The sequence below is a fragment of the Peromyscus maniculatus genome, chromosome 7 (assembly GCF_049852395.1).
Source record: "Peromyscus maniculatus bairdii isolate BWxNUB_F1_BW_parent chromosome 7, HU_Pman_BW_mat_3.1, whole genome shotgun sequence".
NCBI lineage: Eukaryota > Metazoa > Chordata > Mammalia > Rodentia > Cricetidae > Peromyscus > Peromyscus maniculatus.
The window spans coordinates 70,071,733-70,095,371 of NC_134858.1; the positions used below are offsets into that span (position 1 = coordinate 70,071,733).

Here is a 23,639-nt window from a genome sequence, read left to right on the forward strand (position 1 = left end):
TGATGCATGAGCTGTGTTCAAGACATCATTGAACCAACTCTAATCCTCAAATGGAGAAACTGTTATCACAGAGGCGCTAGGTAGCCAGATTGGAGTCACAGCTAACCATACTGCACACCCAAATTCATTACACAGCCAAATGACAGTTCACAGTAACAGTGCTCACACATTCCAATTGTTCTGGATTTTTGTTCCAACAGCACAGGTGGCTCCTCATAATTTCAGTAATTTTAGAGGCACTGCTGCTAACAAATACAATTCTTTTAGATGATTAAAACTCAGTGTTTTTTCTAGTTATATGCAGAATGTAAGTCAACCAGAAAGAAAATTATATTCATTGAAAAACTCATTTGATTGCTTATCTGTGGCTATATCAATTCATTTATCCTTTTTAAATATATTGATTTAACATACAATAAACAGAATATAATAAAAATAGATGGAAGGTACTCAGAGAAACTATTTCAGCGATAAGCTATGGGACATTTTGATTTCAGTTGAAAACTTCAATAAACTCAAAACAATACTATAGTCATGACTTTTTACAATATAAAATATCAAACAGATGAAAAGTGGAGGCAACTTCAGGGAACTCACACCACCACCCTTGGTCAACAATTACTTGGCCAATTTACTTCATCTAGAATCTTCCTTCCATCCACTACATCTCTCTAGATTATTATTACCTAGACATAAATCCATATTCATAATAAAATTTTAAAGAATGGTTCTCCCAAATCTTTTTCTAAATAGCTGTAATGTTAAAAGAAAAACTGGGAACAAAAGGAAACCTACCTGTCCCAATGTCCTTACTAACGCCATAGAAAACGTCGTCATCTGCACACTCTGTCAAGTTGTCCCCTTCCAGCTGCCCTTCAATTCTGCTAATTGTCTTGGCAAGGGAAAAGTCTGAAAAATCGTCTGGGATGGCCACATCATTGGCAGTCTGCACACTGGGATATTTCAGTTTAACACTAAGAAGTAAAGCATGCATGGACACACGTGAGCAGAAATGGGATGGTGGGGGAGGGGATGGAGCTTTGCCCAAACAACAACGCTGATAAACCTGTTATAAAATTAAACTTAAGATAAAATCTACAATGGATACTCTGAGGACTTTGCTCTAAGAGTCCTAGCAGGCAGTCAGTCTTTATGAGGGGGATCCAGGCCTGCTGGGCAGACCCAGCCTACAGTTTCAGCTTTGCATGCTGTTGGAGAACCGTCCAAGGAGATGCTGCCCTCTCCTGAGACTGAAAACTGGGAAGGATTTCACCTCTTACGGAAGAATTACCAGGTCTTCAGTGCCATCAAACGCAACATTTATTTTCCATGTGGAGAAACACATTCTGACAACAATTAAAGTTGACCAAAATGTTGGATTTAACTTTTTAACATTAAGTGGAGGAAGAATTAGGAAATAAAACTCACTTCCAAAGGCACAAAGGACTGGACCAGGCCAAATGCATTGGGATGTCACCAAGACTGACTCTGAAAGCTCAGTGCTCTATATAAATAAAACACTGATGGCCAGTGACCAGACAGGAAGTATAGGCGGGACATGGAGAGAGGAGAATTGGGGGAACAGAAAGAAGGAGGGAGAGACACTGCAGCCACCGCCAGGACAAGTAACATGTAAAGACACCGGTAAGCCACAAGCGACACGGCAAGGTATAGATTTATAGAAATGGGTTAATTTAAGATATAAGAACAGTTAGCAAGAAGCCTGCCACGGCCATACAGCTTATAAGTAATATAAGTGTCTGAGTGATTATTTTATAAGTGGATTGTGGGACTGCAGGGCTTGGTGGAACCTGGAGAGAAGCCCTCCAACAACAGCTCAGCTTACTTTTAACATGAAGGCAAATGCTTGTGAATTCTTGCAATAACCACCTTTAATTTAAATGGTGACTGTGAAGCCAGAATAGGGAGTTCTGCAGTGATACATGCAATTTAGCCAATGACCTCTTCAGGCTGTTTTTGTTAATTTTGTCTTCTATCCCTTCAATTCTATTTTTTTTTCTTTTTAAGTAATTAAAAGACATAAGAGTTAAGAAAGATTTCCCCATTATTATAAATGTAATTACCAGCTTGGATAGGCTATAGACTACCCAAGATTAAATCGCTTACTGGTTGTTACAACCAAACTCTTTTCCTTTTATTAAAAAAAAAAGTTCATCATATCCAGTCTCATGAAGACATGCTTATGATCCTAAGGGTAGTTTTGTACTCATTCAAAACAAACAAACAAACAACAACAATAAAAAAATCCAGCAGGGGGCTGGAGAGATGGCTCAGAGGTTAAGAGCACTGACTGCTCTTCTAGAGGTCCTGAGTTCAATTCCCAGCAACCACATGGTGGCTCACAACCATCTGTAATGAGATCTGGTTCCCTCTTCTGGCCTGCAGTCATACATGCTGTATACATAATAAATAAATAAATCTTAAAAAAAACAAACAAACAAACAAAAAAATCCAGCAGAATGTAAATAACAATTATGACATAACCTAATTTATATCTTAACAAACCATTCCCATCTAATAAACACAATAATGTGTGGCATTCTGTCAAGCTGTCAAGAACTAGAAGACAGTTTGCAAGAACCTAACCCAGGCTGGGGGGGTGGGCAGCAGAAAGAGAGCTTAACATTTAAGAACATTTGTTCTTGCAGAGGACCCAAGTTTGGTCCCCAGGACCAACATGGTCACTCACAACCACTTATAACCCCAGCTCTGGGGAGTCTGACACCCTTTTCTGGTCTTGAAGGGCATAAGTGGCATACATTCACACAAATGCACATACATATACATTTTTAAAAAATCTTTAAACAAGCCGGGCGGTGGTGGCCCACGCCTTTAATCCCAGCACTCGGGAGGCAGAGGCAGGCGGATCTCTGTGAGTTCAAGGCCAGCCTGGGCTACCAAGTGAGTTCCAGGAAAGGCGCAAAGCTACACAGAGAAACCCTGTCTCGAAAAACCAAAAAGAAAAAAAGAAAAAAATCTTTAAACAAAATAAACCCCAGATCTCAGTCCCAGTTTCAATAATGTCTCATTAAAAACAACAGTAAAAGCCGGGCTGTGGTGGCACATGCCTTTAATCCCAGCATTCCGGAGGCAGAGGCAGGCGGATCTTTGTGGGTTCGAGGCCAGCCTGGTCTACGGAGCGAGATCTAGGAAAGGCACAAAGCTACATAGAGAAACCCTGTCTTGAAAAACCAAACCAAAACAAACCAAAACCAAAACCAAAACAAACAAAAAACAACAACAAAAATTATGGAAAGGTAGTGATTTTGTTTTAGAGAACAAAAAATGTTTATTAACTGCTGTAAACAGTCCCAAGCTGCAAATGCTTTAAATTGCTGAGAATGATGGGAGACATGCAGTGACTTTATACTGGAGGCTTTATAAAAATCAGCAGAAACAGAAAGTTTATAGCTAAGAATGCTGAATCTGTGGACTGTAAACTGAAAAGGAAAGTCGTGCTTGCGAACTATACTACTGTACCTTGAATTTGTTTTCCTTTCTTTATCTGCAGAGTGGAGTCTGTTTTGAACCTTGTTTACAGGACCAGTGTTTTTGGTCTTTGGCTAGAGAAAAAGAATTGAAACTACCAATTAATTAACAATTTACTTGTTTCTTCTTTTAAAAAATGATTTTTTTCCTGTGCACTGTTGTGTCTGTTTGAGGGTGTCAGATCCCCCAGAACTGGAGTTACAGACAGTTGTGAGCTGCCCTGTGGGTACTGGGAAATGAACAGAGGTCCTCTGGAAGAGCAGCCAGTGCTCTTAACTGCTGAGCTATCTCTCCAGTGCCCAACTCTAATCATTTCTAACAACAGAAAGTTTGTTTGGTTTAGCTTTGGTTTTGGTTTTGTGTATGAGTCTTTTGCCTGCATGTATGTCTGTGTACCACATGCGTGCCTGGTGCCCTTGGAGGCTGGAAGAGGATGTCAGATCCCCTGAGACTGGAGTTACAGACAGTTGTCAACTGCCATGTGGGTGCTGGGGATTGCACCAGGGTCCTCTGGACAAGCAGCCAGTGCTCTTAACCACTGAGTCATTTCTCCAGCCCCCAAAATTGTGTAACATACAGAATTATTATTTTGCTACAAATAAAAATTGGCATTTTATATAATTAATTCAATTGCATTTTCAGGAATCCCAGAACTGTGCAGGAAAGACCTAGACATCACCCGGACTAAAGGAATCAGGAGTACAGAAAATGAGTCCCAAAGATGCACGTATATTCAGCTAGCTGGTGAATGATAAATCAGGATGTTTTGAGTCACAGAATTCAGTTCTCCTTATTAGCCAACCGTGTGCCAAGCAGCCTTTCCTGGCTTTGAGGTGTGCAGATCCCTTAACTCAGAAGAGCTCTGCATAGAAACTTAGAGATCCCAGGGTGCCCAGTTCCCATCCCATGCTTTTTAGATGAGGACCTGTCTTAGTTAGGCTTTCTACTGCGGTGCACCATGGCCACAGCAACTCTTATAAAGAGAACATTTAATTGGGGTGGCTTGTTTACAGTTTCAGAGGTTCAGTCCATTATCATCATGGTGGGGAGCGTGGTGGCATGCGGGCAGATGTGGTGCTGGAGCTGAGAGTGCTGCATCTTGCAGGCAACAGGAAGTCGACTGAAAGTCACACTGGGAGAAGCTTGAGCAAAAGAGACCTCAAAGCCCACCCCCACCGTGACGCACTTCCTCCAACAAGGCCATGCCTCCTAATAGTGTCACTCCTTTTGGGGGCCATTTTCTTTCAAACCACCACAGGATTATGATTCATAGAGAAGTGAAGAGCCTAATTCTACAGAGTCTTTTCCTTAGAACTTTGTCACTACCCTCCAATTTATTCAGTGGAATTACAAGGAAGAAGTTATTCAAGATCTTCCATAAGCAACGCTGAATGAGCGTATCACATCTGAGTTTCACATTCTATCTATTGAGTCACACTCTTTCCCTATTTTTCTTTAAAAACAAAAAACAACCCTAGGGCCCAGGAAGATGGTTAAAAAGGTAAAGGTGCTTGCTGCCAAATATGATGACCTGAGTTCAATTCCCAGAGTCTACACTGTGGATGGGGAGAACCGACCCCCACAAGTTGTCCTCTGACTCCCACATGCATGCTGTGGTGCAAATAAATGTGTGGGGTTTTTTTTTGAAGTCCTAAATTCTACAGAATGTAATTGCATTTACAGAAAGTTTGATTTCATACCTTGGTTTCTGACCATGGATGAGCCATCCCTTCAGATGACAGCAGATCTCTACAAACCAAAAGTAAGCACTACATTAAAATAGATGACATTAAGCTGAGACACAATGAAAGTCAACAGTAATTATATTCTAAAGAGGAAATATTGCTCTGTTTCCACTTAGCAATACATTAGCTTAAATATGAATTATAAAGTTGATTTCCATATAAATTATATCTAGACATAATATATATTTAATAAATACATATGCACAAGGAATTATATTTTACTTTGATTCTAGTTCCTAGACATTAATTTACTTTGAATAAAGGCTTAGGTTTTATATTACATCAAAAAGTGCTTAGGTTAAATATTTTGCTACAGAGAAGGTATAGCAGTATTTTTTAAGGAAAATATAGCATAAATTTTTATTAGTATAAATCATAAGTGATGGCTGGCTATACACAGAGCTATCCATTTCATTCATATATATATATATGAATATATATAATTCTTTATTGATTTTTTGAGAATTTCACATCATGCACCCAACTCTGCTCACCTCCCAGTCTCTCCATATCTGTCCCTCATCCCTGCAGCATCCTACCCCCAAAAAGAATATAAAAAAAAAATAATTAAAAACAACAACAAAAAATTCACCTCACTCCTCCATCTTTCTTGCCTCTTTAACACCTGTTTATTCACCCTAGTGGCACTGGGCACTGCAGGGCATCACCCAGTGCACCCTTCTGTCCAGTCGGCCCCTCCCACAAGTGTTCATCGCAATGAGTCATTGGTCCAGCACACCGTCATCACTGGACCCTCCCTGAAACTCCTCTCTGATGTCCTGCTGTTGCTCCAGTCATGGAGATCCTGTGGCTATCATTCTGCAGGACCAGCAGGTCATAGATGGGGTAGATGTTAGAATAGGCCAATACAAGGTCTAGGATGTGGGTCTGGATGAGCTATCCATTTCTTAAAGGAATTAGAGCTGGCAAGATGTCTCAGTATGTAAATGCACCAAGCCTGACCATCTGAGTTTGATCCACAGGACCCACGTGGTAGAAGGAGACTAATCCCCCATGTTGTCCTCTGACCTCCATATATACATGGTGGCACACATGAGCATGCGCTCTCATGCGCTCATGCTCCCCCCCCCCCGCCCCCCCCAGTAATAAAACATACAACCCACTGCAGCACTTTTACTCGAAAGCATGCTCAACACCACCATTCCAATGCACTTGAACAGGGTCAGGGTCTCTTTTCATAACATCATGAACTCATGAGAGTAGAGTCCAACCTGCCTTTCCCATTGCTTAATGCTATGAATTTGGCATAGCACTTCACATGTAAAATTTTAAACTAACGTAAGTAAATAGGCATCTAATGAGTGAATGTATAAATCTAAATTCCTTTTATTCCCTGAAACTTTTATCTTAGGTTTACAGAGTATATCGTAGTTTAAAACAAGGCACATCTGTTAGCGTATGCATACACTGGCTCACCAACAGGCTGGATCTACCCACACCCACTCACTCTACAGCAGCAGACTTGAGTGGCTGTGATGGAGACTATCTACGGCCACAAATCCTAAACACTTGCTATCTGTCCCTTTCCGCAGAAAGCTCCCGCCGCTGTTCCACTGTCTAAAGCATCTGTATTAATATCACGGACTATACCATGTTATTATCTACTGCTGCTACAGGGAAAGTGTCATGATATGCCCTAGGAATGACCGGCCACAGTAGAGGACACACAAAATGAAACGACTTTCTATCAGATGTCACCTACTGACCTGGCCATGCGTAGGTTTTTTGCTACTTAACTTGAAGATATATTAGGTCTTATCTACCAGAAATATCTCTGCAAAAGAAAGTAAGCTTTCAAAATATTTTAAGTTTATTGAAAATAACCTTTTTTACACACGACACAAAAATGTTTCCAAAATTGCACATGAGCATCTTGAACTTTCCTATTTCAGGCTAATGTCTGACGTTTCATTAGCCATTAGCACGTTTCCTGAACTTTTCATCCCCTTCCACCTACCACCTACCTCTCCCACACACATCTATACAGTTAAAAAACATCTACCAGGGGCTGGAGAGAAGGCTCAGCAGCTAAGAGCACCAGACCAGAGTTCAGTTCTTAGCACCCAAGTTGGAGAGCTACAATATCCTGCAACATCAGTTCCAGGGGACCCAACACCTCTGACTTCCACAGGCAGTGACATTCACATGCACAGACACCCACACCCACACATATAATCAAAAATAATAAACATCAAAATAAAGAATGTTTTAAAACATCTGCCAGCGGCCCACCACCGAGAAGAGTGCATGCCACCTCTGCTGGTGCTCTCCCACCAAGACACGCTGCAGCACAATGTCCTGATTCACGTTAAACTCAGGAAAGGTTTGTCTGAAGTATGACTGAGATGGTCTGGGTGGTAAACCTTGCTTTCAGCACACTAGAGGATTTGGATGCTCTACGAAAGGAAAGCAAATTCTAGTTTCCTTACTGCCTTTCTGACAGACAGAGTAACCATAGGTGTTCAAGACCTATCACAGAATACACTGCTTGAGTCTTAAGAAGATAATCACTGTTCCAACCTGAAAAGGATGGTCTCTTTATAGAATTATCTCTCATCTTTAATAATCCCAATAAATCATCAAATGCCATGTTTCGTATGATAAAAGCCACCTGTTGAAACAGCTGCATTAAGAAAATATTCTAGGAGCTGCGTGGTGGTGGTGGTGGTGGCGGCGGCGGCGGCGGCGGCGGCGGCGGTGGCGTACGCCTTTAACCCCAGCACTTGGGAAGCAGAGGCAGGTGGATCTCTGATTTTGAGGCCAGCCTGGTATAGAGTGAGATCCAGGATAATAAAGGCTACACAGAGAAACCCTGTTAAGAAATAAAGAAAGAGGGAAGGAAGGAGGGAGGGAGGGGGAGAGATGGTGTGGGGAGAAAGAAAGGAAGGAAGGAAGGAAAGAAAGAAAATATTCCAGGTTTGACAAGCGGGCACCTCCTGTCAACCCTGATGACTTGAGTTCAATCCCTGGTACTTGCACGGTGGAAAGAGAGGGCCAAGTGTCACAGGTGGTCCTGACTTCCACACTGCATGCATGTGGGCACACGGACACGTGGGCACACGGAGACACACACACAAAATAAGTAAGTGTAACAAAAAATACAATTGTACCAGGTGTACAGAGGCCTCATCACCACTTTGGACATGAGAAAAACTTAGTAAAAGAAAATCACCAAGTTTATGTTTATAGTAAAAGAAAATCACCAAGTTTATGTTTATACTTGTAAACTCAGTCTTTTGCTGGCTTCAGCAGGAACTAAGATCAGCTGCCAATACATCATCTCAGTTCTTTTATTTCCTGGATAAAAGCCAGACCCAATTTTATCTGTAATCCAAACCTTGAAATTTGGGTAGCTATTGAGTATCTTGTTTCATTAAACGTCAGACAGAATTATATATGATGCATATAAGTGATTTATCATTATATGAACATATGCACATGCCAAATAATGATACAAAATACTTTTATATCATATATATATATATATATATATATATATATATATATATATATATATATATATGTGAGATATATTTCTAGGGAAAAAAAAAGTAACAGTGACAGTCCTCAAACAGCGCATGTCCATAAGCTGTCTTCTGAGAAGCCACAGTTGTGTTGAGAGTCACACAGTGCAATTCTAGCCACACCCAGTTTCTGTGCTGTGTGATTCTCTCTTCCCTGGTTCCAGTGAGTACCACACACTAGAGTGTCTTCTTCCCTGTCGAAGGCACAACACTTGCCCTTTACCATACAGAGGACCCAGTCACAACAGCTGTGCTGCAGTGTCTTGCATGGGAGAGCACCAGCAGTTAGTACTGCCTACCTCACGGTGAAGGACAGCTGGCAGATGTTCTTAAAGAGATTTTTATTTTGATGTTTATTATGTTTAAGAGAGAGAGAGTGTGTGTGTGTGTGTGTGTGTGTGTGTGTGTGTGTGTGTGTGTGTGTGAATGTTACTGCTCATGGAGGCCAGACGAGTTGGATTCCTTGGAGCTGGAGTTGCAGATGTGGTGAGATGTTGGGGACTGAGAACTGAACCAGGGTTCTTTGCAAGAGCAGCTGATGCTCTTAACAGAAAGGTGTTAAGGTGTTAGCTTCCGGAGAGCAGAGTCAGGCCCGTTTAGTCTCCACAATGCCTGGGTCTTCTGCATGTTGAAGAACAGGCTTCAGAAAGAACTGGAGACTCGGCTGTGAAATGGGGCGCTCACTGGAAACAAGAAGAGACTCCCACTGAAGAGGAGCTGAGGGTGTGGCTACAACCTTGTTTTCTAGTGCTTGAAACAGCTGTGAGTTGTCAGAAGCCAAAGCCACAGCATGGGCTGTTTGGGACCATCACTGTCCCTACTGAGTAAAACAATTCTACTCACAGAGAACCCCCACTTTTGTTAAATGTATAGCTAACATTTTGTGGTTGCCTAAATTCTTGATGTGCCAGAAATGTACAAAAATTCAAAAAATAACGTATGCGTCTATACTAATTTCTCACTACCTCATCTTCACACACGACTCTAAAGGAGCGGTGATAGTGTGTGAGAAAGGTCTAGAAATCTCTCATATTGCTGTGGTGTCAACTCCAGGGGAACTACTCTGTTTGACCTGTGCCCAGCACTGACCTTCCCTGAGCTACAGTTTTTCCAATGAAGACAAGAATATCTCTTTTCAAACAACACCTGGAGAGTTACACAGGATACAACTTGTCTTATAGCTGACTGGTAAAGGCCCAATTACAATTTCACATGCTATACTCTCCCTGAATTACACTTTAACCTTTTCAAAAAGACTTTATCCATTCAAGTTTTACCAGGCTCACTGAGTGAAAGCTGCTGGAGAACTGAAGTCCCTCCCGTACCTCGTGCTGTAGCCATCTTCGTCTCGGCATGATGTAGTTATTGCCGAGAAAGGCCTGGCTCGCACTTCCTGCTGATCTCTCTGTGAAACAGGAAACGCCGTGAATATTCGAGACAACAGCACTCAGAGAGTCCAGTTTAACACCTCTCTAAACACTCATCATTTCAGCCGTCCACGGTCTCCATGACATCAGAAATGCTACACAGTAACAAATAAATCCTCTTCCAGTGTAAGGAAATCACCTCAAAGATTAAAATATAAAGGGCATTAAGGCCCTCATCTTCTTTACACCCTTAGGCTCTGTGAGGCATGGAGAGTCAAGGCTTTTGGTGAGGAGCCGTCACACAACAAAAGAGAGCAAACGCAAATTGAAAAATGGCAAAAGCACATTCCACTAGCTTCTAGGGGAAGAAAGGTGCCTTTCCCTTCCACATCCCCTCAGTTTTTTACTCTGTGCTTTCTGGGGTGGAAATAAAGGTTCTCTTTGGGGGACTCCTTAAGCATATACAAAATGTACCTCTCATTCTACTACGACATGCTGTCCTTCTGGACAAATATTTTCCTTCTCTTCAGATATTGGCAAAATTGTAAAATATTTCCAGTGAAATATTTAATTGCAAATACAACTAGCAGATCTGTAATTATTAGGTATTAAGTGCAATGTTATAGATGCTACATTTCTTAATCCTCAACTAAAAAATAATTATGGATTTATATGAAGCATCAAAATAAAATACTGAGTGAAGAAATGGCTCAGTGAAGACTCAACAGCACCTACTACTCTTGCGGAGAAGCCAGGTTTGGGTGCCAGCACCCACCTCAGGAAGCTCATAGTTAATCACCTGTAACTCCAGTTCCAGGGGATCTGACATCTCTGGTCTCTGTGGGTCTCACGTACATACATACACACAGAGTCACACACATAATTAAAATAAAAACAAATCATAAAAAATGATAGAATATTAGAGTTTCTTCCCTGCCTCCATCAACTCCATTTTGGGGAGCAATGGATTTTTTTTAATTACTTATGAATGCCTGGCCTTAGCTTAGCTTATTTCTAGCCAGCTTTCCTTAACTTCAATTACCCTGCAAACCTTTCGCCTCTGGGCTTTCCCGTTCTCTTACTTCTGTAAATCTTACTCTTACTCCATAACTTGCTGTGTAGCTGGGTGGCTGGTCCCTGGAGTCCTCCTCCTTCTCTGGCTGCTAGCTAGCTCTCCTCTTTTTCCAGATTTCTCCTTCTATTAATTCTCTCTACCTGCCAGCCCCACCTATCCTTTCTCCTGCCTTGCTATTGGCCATTCAGCTCTTTATTAGACCATCAGGTGTTTTAGTCAGGCACAGTAACACAGCTTCACAGAGTTAAACAAATGCAGCATAAACAAAAGTAACACCCCTTAAGATAATAGTCTACTTCATCTGAGTCCATGTAGCGTTGTTCCTGTGTGCACAATCTAAGATGAACACACGGGATTGGGCAACCTATGTAGGACCTTGTTCCTGGAGGAAACAGACTCTCCACCCACCCTCAGCAGTCACCTGTAGTTCTTCATCCATGAAAGGACCATGTTGAATTTTCCCCATCAATGTTGGCATGCCAGCTGGTATTGTCACTGTGCTTGTCTGATTCAAACAACCATATTATTGAGAGTGTCAGGTTTTGGGGACGCTATCCAGTCGCAGGCACCCTGGTCTCCTGGCTCTGACGGTCTTCCCCCCCCCCCCCGCCCCCACAACGGGATTTTTAAAGAAAGAATCAGTGAAGTCAGGACAAGAAGTAGGAAGTTGGAAAGCCGTCACTTGACCCCTCTAGGAAGGCTGTACATCTGGTAAATTACCATTGGGAACGCTGGTGCTTATGGGGCAATGCTTAAAGAATGAATACCCAATCTGATACCAGAATGGAGGCTGATGCTTAGATCCGTGGGCTGGTGAGATGCCCTTACATTTTTCCTGCCTATGTGATTGATTCTAACGCTAAGAATCTCATGTACGTGCAACTACAGAGTGTAGGAAGCAGTTTAACATTAGAATCTCAATGTCTGTTCTCACTACTTAGCTTTCACCTTTGAGCCCTGTTACTTTCAACTCTACTGAATTTTTGGTGTTAATTTAACTATATAGCCAATCTCAAATATTTTGATACTAGAAAAGATTACTCACATTAATGTTCTTATTGATTACATGTTTGGAGCATCTAAACAGAAACTGCTTTTATTATACACATTGGAACTAGACCTATGCGCACACATTCATGTTTAGCTTGTCACTCATCGAGCTGATCATTGATGCTTTGGGTATTTTTTATATGCATGTTATGTATTAAATTTAAAGTTAAAAATTAGCACTTACATGGAAAAACTACATCTACTTACTATTGCTTCGTCAGCTTGTCTAACCAGATCAGCAGTTTTGGCCTCCAATTCTGCATTTAAACGTCTAAAAGCAGAAAATAAAGTAGTACTTGAGTTATACTCTAATTATACAAAAATAAAATAATTAAACTTCGGCAATTACATTATAATCAATGTATGTCAAAGCACACACAACATTTTTAGTCTACAATGAACACAGCTATTAGAACGCCTGTCTCTTCCCACCTCTGGCAGGAATGTAATCATTGCCCTGCCTTCCTATGGCCCTTTACTCATATCCCCATGAAGTCAGTCATCTGACTAGTAAACTAGGCAAGAGAACACTGGGGGAATTCAACTCAGCTCCAGGATTATCCTACCTGTAGAGAACACAAGTTCCAACTGTGCATCTTTAGAGGACAGGTGGATCCTGCCTCCTGATGACTAGAGTGGCCAGGGTCAGGGAGGCCTGCCTGGGCTGTGTGTTACTATCTTTGGGGAGCCATCTCACAACTCAGCCATACAATACACTCAGTACCAATATCACCAGAAATATGGGATTTATTTGGCCTCCATTTGTCATTTGTAATCTAGCAAAAAGCATGGCTATTACTTGATACAAGTAAGCCTAAGAATGATTATAAGGAAAATGTTTTAAAAGGGAAAAATTAAGTTTACTAACATCATTCGACCATTTTTTTTTTTTTTTTTTTTTTTTTTTTTTGGTTTTTCGAGACAGGGTTTCTCTGTGTCGCTTTGCGCCTTTCCTGGAACTCACTTGGTAGCCCAGGCTGGCCTCGAACTCACAGAGATCCGCCTGGCTCTGCCTCCCGAGTGCTGGGATTAAAGGCGTGCGCCACCACCGCCCGGCGGCGGCGACCATTTTATTTTTAATATTCCCTTCCATTGTCATCTGCAGCGGCGCACACACACACACACACACATACATACACATACATACACACACACATACATACACACGCACACCACACATACACACACACACATACACACACACATACACACACACATATACACACACACATACACACACATACACACACACATACACACACACATACACACACACATACACACACACATACACACACACACATACACACACACACTCGTTTGTATTCTCTACACACACACACGTTTGTATTCTCTACACACACACACAGACACACACACGTTTGTATTCTCTACACACACACACACACACACACACACACACACACACACACACACGTTTGTATTCTCTCCATATGGTCAGCATCTTAACTGGCTTCACAACAGTCCAGAGAGCACAGTTAGCCTAGTGCACTAAACTCCAGTCCTGTCTACATTTCCCTGGTAAAGATTCACACTATGAGACACATCTTTTTCTCCTATTGAAAGGTCCCATTTCCAAACAATAATGGCTTTTTTGAAGTTCTATCAAAAAGTTCTCAAGGAGACTCATTATGGGATTTCCCCCACCCCTTTGGTACATGATTCAGAAATAACATGAACACCTCCATCCCTACCCTAAAGAGGACTGGGTGGAGGAGGGGAAGGACAGCAGCACCACATCCTTTCTTAAAAAGGCCTTACTTTTAAGAAATACTTTCATATTTTAAGATTATTTGGTTAAGGGGAAAGTATCTAAGAAATACATTTATTATATTTAAAGTGATGTTTAAATTTTTCTAAAAATAATCAGGAGGACTTCAATTGAAACTTTAAATCAATGCAGGTCAACCAAGAGTATTTTTCTACTCTAAATCCATTAAAATGAGAAATAAAATGTAAGTATGGAAATAATCCCTAGGCTCAAACTCGAGGGAAATGCCCTACCACTAAGAATGACTCGAAACTCTTAAGTGAGAGCCACAAAGAGGAAATGAAACCAAAACAGCCTAGCAGCTACAGGTGGATGGGCATGTGAGTCATGACCTACAGAACACAGGCTGTAAAGACTCCACCCACGGTCTCAGGTGAGGGGCCACGGTGGGGTGGGGAGACCACCTTGTAATTCACACACACAGAGGAGGGGTCCAGATTCATTCCATCCAGATGGTTCGGAGACACTCTGCCAACTTTGACAGTGCAGAAGGTAAGCTAAGCTAGTCAAGGGAAATTTAAAGCCAGGTTACAGGGGTATTTTCTCATCTAGAATATAAGGGCTCCGAAAACAAACCCTGCTGGAGACGACTTTAAAAGAATAACAAATCACGGAAGCCACCAAGGGAGAGTAGGAAGGCACAAAAATGGGCAGGGGAGATTGACACTGTAAAGACAATAAAAATTTTTAATCAGAATTCTAATTTGAAAGAGAGGGAAAGAGTAGGAACAGAGACAGTTAAGGTCTGAAAATGAACTGTTCCCCACACTGGGGTCCCAGCTAGTGGGGCTGCTTTGGGAAGTGTGGCTATTGGAGGTAGGCGCCTGGAGACGTCTTTGAGGTTTATTGTCCAGCATCACTTTCTGCCTCAATTCTCTGTTTTTTGATCCACCAACGTGACCTGCCTGCTAAAAACTCCTCTGCCACATACATCACAGAGTAAGTTCCAGGTCGGCCAGGGCTATGTAGAGAGACCCTGTCTCAGGTTAAAAACAAAAACAAAACAAGCTATCAAGTGAGTTTAACAGAATATGCTAATTACAAAAAAATAACATTTATTAAACAACTAGGGCCCTGTTTAGCATGGTCAAAGGCCTCTCTGGGCTTTTCAATCCAAAGGCAGATGTAATTTCCCTCAAGAAAAGAAAAGTGTCCCTTGTGGCTGCAGAGTTCCACACTGTATATGTGAGAGGGGAGCAGAAAGTTAAAAGAAAGAAGGCCGAGCCGTCAAAGCTTTGCAAGTGCAGCAACAACAACAAAACGCAGTTTTAAGCCGTGCAACGAAAAGATAAACTGAAAATGAAAGAGTTGCTCTGGCTGCTGCACGCAACCTGGGGAAGGGGGTAGGGGTGGGGGCGGAGCATTGTAAATGCCAGAGAACAAGACAAAGTAGAGAAATCCTCCTTTCTCCCTCCTTCTGTAGCCAGGACCTGATTCATTTAGAAGACAAGCCTTTCAGAAATTTGCACAAAGTAAATTCCAGTAATTTGAGGATCTTCAAAATCTTGTACTCTAGGAACTCCACTCACGGGACTGGGGGGTGGGGAGGTGGAATTCGTGTGTTCCAAGCCACTTCCAAGAGAACCCTCCTGCCGCCCAACACAGTTTTTGTACTGCATTTTTGCCCTTACAAATATCTTCTCAGACTGCTCTGGTGAAATAGCCAAGGCTAAGGGCAGATGTGGAGGGAGGGGGTCCCCAGATGCAGCCACCTTGCAGGAAAGGCATCCCAGCAACCTCCCTGGGACTTGAGGGATGCTCACTTGTACTCTTGCTCGCGGGCGAGGAGGTCTCGTCCAGCTGCAAGCTGCGCGCGCGACTGAGTATCTGCAGCACCGCGTCTCTGCAGACAGAACGGCAGAGCTCAAGTTCAAGGGAGTTTGGGTTCCGTCCCGCCTGCCCGCCCGCAGCCCAGCCACCGGTCAGGAGCCTGGGGCTGAACTCACCGGCACTCCCACACTTCGCCCGGCCATCTTTCTAAACCGCGATGCGGTTGCCGTGGTAACAACAAGTCTTCTCGCGAGAGTCCTCGGGTCCTGGGCAGCCTCCCGCCAGAAGGCAGCCTCCTTTCTGTCTCCACCTAGAGCAGTCGCAGTGTGGGCTGTGATCAGCAGCTCCGAGTCCCCCAGGGAACCCACCGAGACTAGCGCTTTGACTCAGGTTACGAGTCCTCAGCCTGGAGGTGAAAAGGGTTTCTGACCCCACCACGCAGAGTCAGCAAGCACGGAGAAGCCTCTGTCGGAGGTGTTTCTCCAGCCCAACAGAGCAATCTGACGCACGGTAGTTTTTGTTTAAATGGATTTTTCAGTACAGTTCCGGTGGCTAACATTTATTTTGCGCTACGACTGAGAGCTCAGGCTGGCAGTGTCATCAGGCTGGCCGTGTCAGCACGAGTTTGCGTCCAGACAGACTATCCACGATCTCAGCTAGCTACTTCCTCTGCAAGGCGAGACTAAGAATAGCGTCAACGTCACCGAGTAATTGAGAAGTACAGGGGCTCAGGCTTAGAGTCCTGCCCGCAACACAGGTCAACGATCCCGACTGTTTGCGGGATAAAACCGAGGGTCCAGAAATAAGCCTTCCCATTTACAATCACCTGGCCGGAGCATGCCAAGGTCGTTCAAGGAGAAGAGAGTGTTGTTCTGCAGCAATGGAAGGCAACAGCATGTCCACGCGCAGAGAGTAACTGCGGCCGGTATTTCACACTAGATACAAAAAGGAATTCAAGATCATAGCTAAATGAAAAACTGTCCGTAAGCACCACGTGTGCGAACTGTAGAGACTGAATGAAGGGAGTTTTTGCTGTGCCCCCAGAAGGATAAGCAACAAAAGAAAAAAATGAGTTAGACATCATGAAAACAAGGTACCATAAAACAAAAACCCAAACCACAGTAGAACATTTGGAAATTTCACCAAACAGACATGTGTCCACAACATGTAAAGAACTATAATACAAAAAAAGGAAAAAACCAAAGGGCCTTTTATAGGTGTTTACTAATACTCAAATACTTAAATATATAAAAAGATGCTCAGTAGTGTTGGTCTTCGGGGAAATGGAAACCAAAATCAAAATGAGACACCCTCTCATACCCACTAAGGCCACTATAAGAAAAAGGAGACAGACGAGTGAGGGGGTATGTGGAGATATTTGAGCCTTATACTGTTGGTGGTGATGTAAAGCTCATGCAGTAGCTGGGCAACCCAAACAGTCTGGCAATTCCTTTATACAGTTATCCCATAATCTAGCAATGCACACCTCGATGTGGCGGTTTGGAAGAGAAATGCCACACATTCCCCCATAGGCTCACTATTTGTATACCTGGTCCCTAGTTGGAGTTGTTTGGGGGGATGTTAGGAACCTTCACGAGGTATGGCCTTGCTGGAGGAAGTGGGTCACTGGGGGTAGGCTTTGAGAGTTCCTAGCCTCACCACACTTCAAGTCCCTTGTCTAGACTTCATGGTTGCAGTTCTTCCTGCTCTGGCTGCCTCTTGCCACGCCCCTGCCACGCCCCTGCCACGCCCCCTGCCAGCAAAGCTTCTCTTTCTGGGCCCAGGAGTCAAAATAAACTCTTCCATAAGTTGTTTTTGGTCATGGTGTTTTCTTACAGCAACAGAAAGGTAACTAATGCAATATGTATATAACAAATAATATGTATATAACAAATAATAATAATAACTACCCAAAAGTTATATATAGAAGTGTATAGAAACTTTATTCATGATAACCAAAAAGTGAAAAATAACCAAATTATCATAAGCTGATGAACAGATAAACTAAAACCATCTATTTATATAATGGAATATTATTAGTCAACAAACATGAACAAAATGTCTGATACCTGCTGCAACATAGAGGAATCTTGACAACATTAAGCTAAGCAAAAGAAACTATTAAAAAATCAACCATATTTTGTAATTCCATTTACAAAAGACCACAAGTATATGATTTCATCGCAACATGACAATATGACTATAAAGTGGCCAGAATAGCCAAATCCATAGAGTGAAAGTAGATTAATGGTTGTCTAGAGCTGGCAGATGACAGAGGGGTTGAAGGATTTTTGTAGACTACAAAAGTACTTTAAAGTATATTATAGTGGCCAGGTACAGTGCTGCAGGCCTTGGATCCCAGCACTTGGGAGGCAGAGCCAGGAGGATCTCTGCGAGTTCAAGGCCAGCCTGGTCTACAAAGTAAGTTCCAGGCCAGGCTCCAAAGCTACACAGAGAAACCTTGTCTCAAAAAATAAATAAATAAATAAATAAATAAATAAATAAATAAATAAATAAATAAATAAATAAATAAATAAATAAATAATAAATAAATAAATAAATAAAACTATCTGTCTGTCTGTCTATCTACCATCTATCTACCTAGATAAAGCTCAATTCTTCAAGGAGATGTATTAATCCTTAGCCTGCATTTGCCTAACACAGAAGTATCCAGGTACAGTTAACATGATTGCAAACTGCAAGCGGAAACTCACCCCAGTATTGCCGATGGCAACTTCAACACGCCTCTTTCGGTGACTGACAGGTCACATGGCAGAACACCAGGAAGGACACGGGTATCTTAATCGGCACTAGCTTAGACAAAAGCTTAAGCTAATCAACATTTATTGAAAACTCCATCCCAAATCAGCAGAATAACCCCTCTTTACAAAGCCATAGGGATTCACTGAGATAGATACATTCTGGGCCACCAAACACACTTCAAAAGAATAGAAGTTCTGGGCTACTTTAACAAGTACTACTAATTGGTGGCTGAATACAACACAAATGTCTCATGATCCTAAGGGTAAGACATTGAAAAATCCTGGTGTCGGCAGGGCCATGTTCCTTTCAAAGCCTGTAATGGGGGAGGAGCCTTCTTTGCTTCCTTCTGGTCTCTAATGGTGGCTCTCCTGATTGGCTTTCCTTGACTTGATCTCTCCACGCTTCTCTCTTCTTCTGGAGACACCTTAGTCCACATCCCTAATCCCCACTAAGTTTCTTTGGGTAGATGGTTGATTTTTAGAAAGCTAGGGCAGATGTCCCACTGCTTGTATGCATGGCCTTCCAACCATTTTCAATCCAGGTATGTTAATCAGGTGTCTTAGTTAGGATTTCTACTTCTGTGAAGACACACCATGACCATGACAACTCCTTAAAAAAATACTTTAGTATGTATACATATATACATTTTTTTAAGTGTACTCCCTGTAGCTATTCTGGAACTCTGTAGACCAGGCTGGCCTCAAACTAATGGAGATCCACCTGCCTCTGCCTCCCAAGAGCTGGGATTATAGGCATGTACTAAAACAGCCAGGTGACCATGACAATTCTTTTGTTGTTGTTGCTGCTGCTGCTGTTGTTATTTGGTTTTTTTTTAGAGAGGGTTTCTCTGTGTAGTTTTGGTTCTTGTCCTGGATCTCACCCTGTAGACCAGACTGGCCTTGAACTCACAGAGATCTGCCTGACTCTGCCTCCGGAGCACTGGGATTAAAGGCATGTGCCACCACCGCCCAGCCCTGGCCCTGACAACTCTTATAAAGAAAAATAAATAAATAAAAATAAAAACATTTAATTAGGGTGGCTCACTTACAGTTTCAGAGGTTCAGTACATTATCATGATGATGGGGAGCATGGCAGAGTGCAGGCAGATGTGGTGCTGAAGTAGTAGCTGAGAGTCCTACATCTTGCAGGCAATGGGAAGTCTACTGTCACACTGGGTGGAATCCTGAGCATGGGAAACCTCAAAGCCTGCCCCCCCCCAGTGACACATTTCCCCCAACAACATCATACCCACTCCAACAAAGCCATCTCCTAAAAGTGACACTCCCTATCAGATTATGGGGGCCAATTATATTCAAACTATCACATCAGGGTTCTCTCTTTCCCCATTTTCCCCAATTCCCCCAACTTTTTGCATGTATGTGTGGTATGTACGTTTTTATACATTTCCATGTGTTCAGGCACACATGTGGGTGTCTGTGCATATGAGTACACATGTATGTAGAGGCCCAAGGCTGTCAGGAATCATCCTCTTTCAGCTTATTTACTGAAGCAGGGACTCCCAATCAAACCTGGGGCTTGCTGATACAGCTAATCTTGCTAGTCAGCTTGTCCTGGGGATCCTGTCTCTGCTTCCTGAGGCTTTGAGGTTTCCTATGCTCAGGATACCTACCACCCAGTGTGACAGTCGACTTCCTGTTACCTCCAAGATATAGGACTCTCAGGTACTACTCCAGCACCATGTCTTCCTGCATGTGCCATGGGCCCTGACATGATGATTATGGACTGAACCTCTGAAACTGTAAGCAAGGCACCCCAATTAAATAGGTTACCACACCCACCCAGCATGTATATGGGTTCTGAGGATCTGAACTTTGGTCTTCAAGTTTCTGGCAAGTGCTTTAACCATTGAACTACCTCCCCAGCCCCTAGGGCTCTCTAGAGAAAAGGATATAATGGAAGGGTGGATAAGGAGACAGAGATGGGGGTCGGGGAAAGGGAGATGGAGAGGGAGAGGGAGAAAGAGATGAGATTGGATTACTCCGTCAGACTCTGAATGGTTCCATGGTGGCCATCTACAGGCCAGAGAGCTAGAGAAGCCAGACACTCCTGAGACACTGGTGTGAGTTCACATTCAGAGGTGATGAAGCTGATCCACCAGTGATGGCAGCAACCAAGTCCAGGTTCACTCAGAGGGAATCAAGCTTGCACTCATTCACTGGCCAGCTAACTCCTGCTTTATTTTTCTTTTTTCATTTCATCCCTACTGCCAGACTACTCCACAGTGTCACCCCCAACTCAGAGTGGATTTTAACCCTCCATTTGCTGACTTATTTGCCAGATGCCTTTGGAAACACCCTCATGAACTCAATGTGAAAAACTACCTGATTCTCTCTAGGGAGTGTTTTCCTTATTCACAGAAACATTTCAAATGGATTTTTATTTTATGCATATGCATGTTTTGCCTGCGTGTGTGTATGTGCACCAGATGTGTGTATGAGCAGTGCCTACAGAAGCCAGAAGAGGGCGCTGGGTCACCTGGAGCTAGGGTTATAGTTGGATGTGAGCTTCCTGATGTGGATGCTGGGACCAGGCTGGGAGCCATGAAAGAGCAGCAGGTGCTGGTCATTTGCTGAGCCGTCTTTCTAGCCCCACACCATGAAACTTTCAACAGAGATGCTTCTAGAAGGAAGAAAGGAGGAGAAAGAGGAGAAGAAAGCAACCAAGCAGAGTGGCTAGGCTACTGTAATAATTTTGGTGCCATATCAAATAGTTTTTTGTAAAGATGCAATACAAATAAAGTAAACCACAATTAATCATAATTATTGCATACAGTTCACACAATCAACATGAAGGAAGCAAGTTGGTGAAGCCTTAAAATGGCTGAGAGGATCAGACAATATGTGCTTGGCATTCAGGACATCAAAAAAGACCTAGAGACATGCATACATTTGCATTAATATACTCTATTCATTCAAAGATGAACTAATATGTGCCAAATGTTTTTCTAAATATGAAGGTCTATAGCACAGTAACTAGTCTCAGGGCATGTAGTTAGAGAAAGTAAACAAGGCGTTGATGAATATGTCTTTCATTTTTAAGTTTTATGGAAAACCAAATTAGATGGATAGAATGTTACAGTTAGAAAAATCATTTGTTACTATGGTCACCCTGTGGATGCTGGGAATGAAACCCAGGTCTTTTGAAAGAGCAGTTAGTTCGCTTAACTGCTGAACCATCTCTCCAGCTCCAAAACATTATTTATTTATTTATTTATTTATTTATTTATTTATTTATTTATTTATTTATTTATTTATTTATGGTTTTTCGAGACAGCATTTTTTTCTGTGTAGTTTTGGTGCCTGTCCTGGATCTTGCTCTGTAGACCAGGCTGGCCTCAACTCAGAGATCCGCCTGGCTCTGCCTCCCTAGTGCTGGGATTAAAGGCGTGTGGTGTGCCGGTGGTGGTGGTGGTGGTGGTGGTGGTGGTGGTGGTGGTGGTGGTGGTGGTGGTGGTGGCGGCGGCGGCGGGGCGGCGGAGGCGGCACCCGGCCTTATTTTGATATTTACATCAACAGATGCCCTTCCATAAGATATGAGCTAATTTTCAAAACTACTAGTCTTTACCTCAGCAGCTGATTACTGCCTCTTCACCTCCATCTCTACTTCTGTCTCTATGGCCTATAGCATACAGAACTTGGTGGATATATTCCAACCCTGCCTAATTCTTGGGCAGTTTTGCTTCACTGTTTATGTTTTTTGTTTGTTTGTTTTTGTTTTGTTTTGTTTTCCAAGACAGGATTTCTCTGTGTAACAGCTCTGGCTGTCCTGGATCTCGCTCTGTAGACCAGGCTGGCCTTGAACTCACAGAGATTCCCCTCCCCCTGCCTCCCAAGTGCTAGGATTAAAGGCATGCCACTCATTGCCCAGCTACCTCCCTGTTCTTGCTACAGAATTCTGCAATGTTTTTCTAAATATTTTTTCCTGGTATAATTTCTTTGTTTCCTACATTTCTTCTTTTTATTCTCTTTCTTTACCTTTACTAGATAATAAAATCAAGATCTAAAATTTCCCACTTTAACAGCTTTTTACTCTGCTATTGAATTCTTCCCAGACCAATAATTTAACTTCTGCACATCTGTGTTCAACACACAAATCTACTGAAGACATTTGGGCTTTTTTTCTCAACCCAGGAAAGCGGAAAAAAAAAGGGGGGGGAGGGGGGATCTCCTGATTTGAGATCTTTATAACACAGCTTCATTATTTTGATATGAATTCCCTAGACATCAGACTCAGACATATTCAAATTTAAGAGCAAATGCACTCCAAAGACAAATATAAATTACTTTGCAATTACTCACATTCTGCCTCGTCTAATACAGACAATTGCGTTGACATATTTTACACAATGAATAGGGATACAAATTTTGGCTAGCAATTAACTTTTTATATAACTATGAGATATTATAGCCCAAAGAGATAGGATATAGACTTATTAATAATTCTTTGTAAATGTTACATTTAAAATTGGGTCATAATTAGTGATTCTTGAAAAAAAAAATCCCCAGCTAATTTTAATGCCCTAGCTTAAATAATGCTGAAACACAATAGCTTCATCTTGAAAATTTGACAACCAAATTGATACTAATTAAAGCAACTTGAGCAATTTTCCTTGGGCGCTAAAACAAAAATGGAATCTGAAGCTCGGTAACAAATTAGTGTCTGTCCTAAAATCAGGTGATTAGGAGATTTTAAAAGCACACATGTAATGCAGCACAGAGCAGAAGTTCTTCAGGGCATTAAATAGGAGGTTGCTTATGGAGCCGAGGCTTGTAGGAGCTTTGTCCTGAGCTCTACAGGGAGCCGAGTCCCAGGTGGGTCAGCAGGAGGGACTGACCCAGTTATAAGATTGTGTTACAGGGCAGCAAGCCAAAGTTCATATGACAAATTTACCAAGTCAGATTGGCACTGAATTTCTGCCAGTGAGCCTGGGTAGACAAAAATAGGAGATCTAGAAAGGCCAGCAACTTGGGATTACAGAAGCAGCAGCCTAACAAAAGCTTG

General features: G+C 42.4%; 1 protein-coding gene across 2 annotated transcripts in view; it reads right to left on the reverse strand.

Moving 5' to 3' along the window:
• Tex9 (testis expressed 9) overlaps positions 1 to 16,789 on the reverse strand; it is a 37,649-nt gene extending 20,860 nt beyond the window's left edge. The window contains exons 1-7 of one of the 2 annotated variants that reach the window (XM_006973781.4): positions 16,031 to 16,789; positions 15,848 to 15,927; positions 12,500 to 12,563; positions 10,126 to 10,205; positions 5,211 to 5,259; positions 3,502 to 3,584; positions 796 to 974 (exon numbers count right to left, since the gene is read on the reverse strand). In XM_006973781.4, coding sequence (XP_006973843.2) covers positions 796 to 974; positions 3,502 to 3,584; positions 5,211 to 5,259; positions 10,126 to 10,205; positions 12,500 to 12,563; positions 15,848 to 15,927; positions 16,031 to 16,057 — 562 coding nt within the window. In that variant the 5' untranslated portion in view covers positions 16,058 to 16,789. Of the gene's footprint in view, positions 1 to 795; positions 975 to 3,501; positions 3,585 to 5,210; positions 5,260 to 10,125; positions 10,206 to 12,499; positions 12,564 to 15,847; positions 15,928 to 16,030 lie in introns of those variants that run through there. The other variant, XM_042281241.2, reaches the window with a different exon arrangement.
• Positions 16,790 to 23,639: the final 6,850 nt, after the last annotated feature.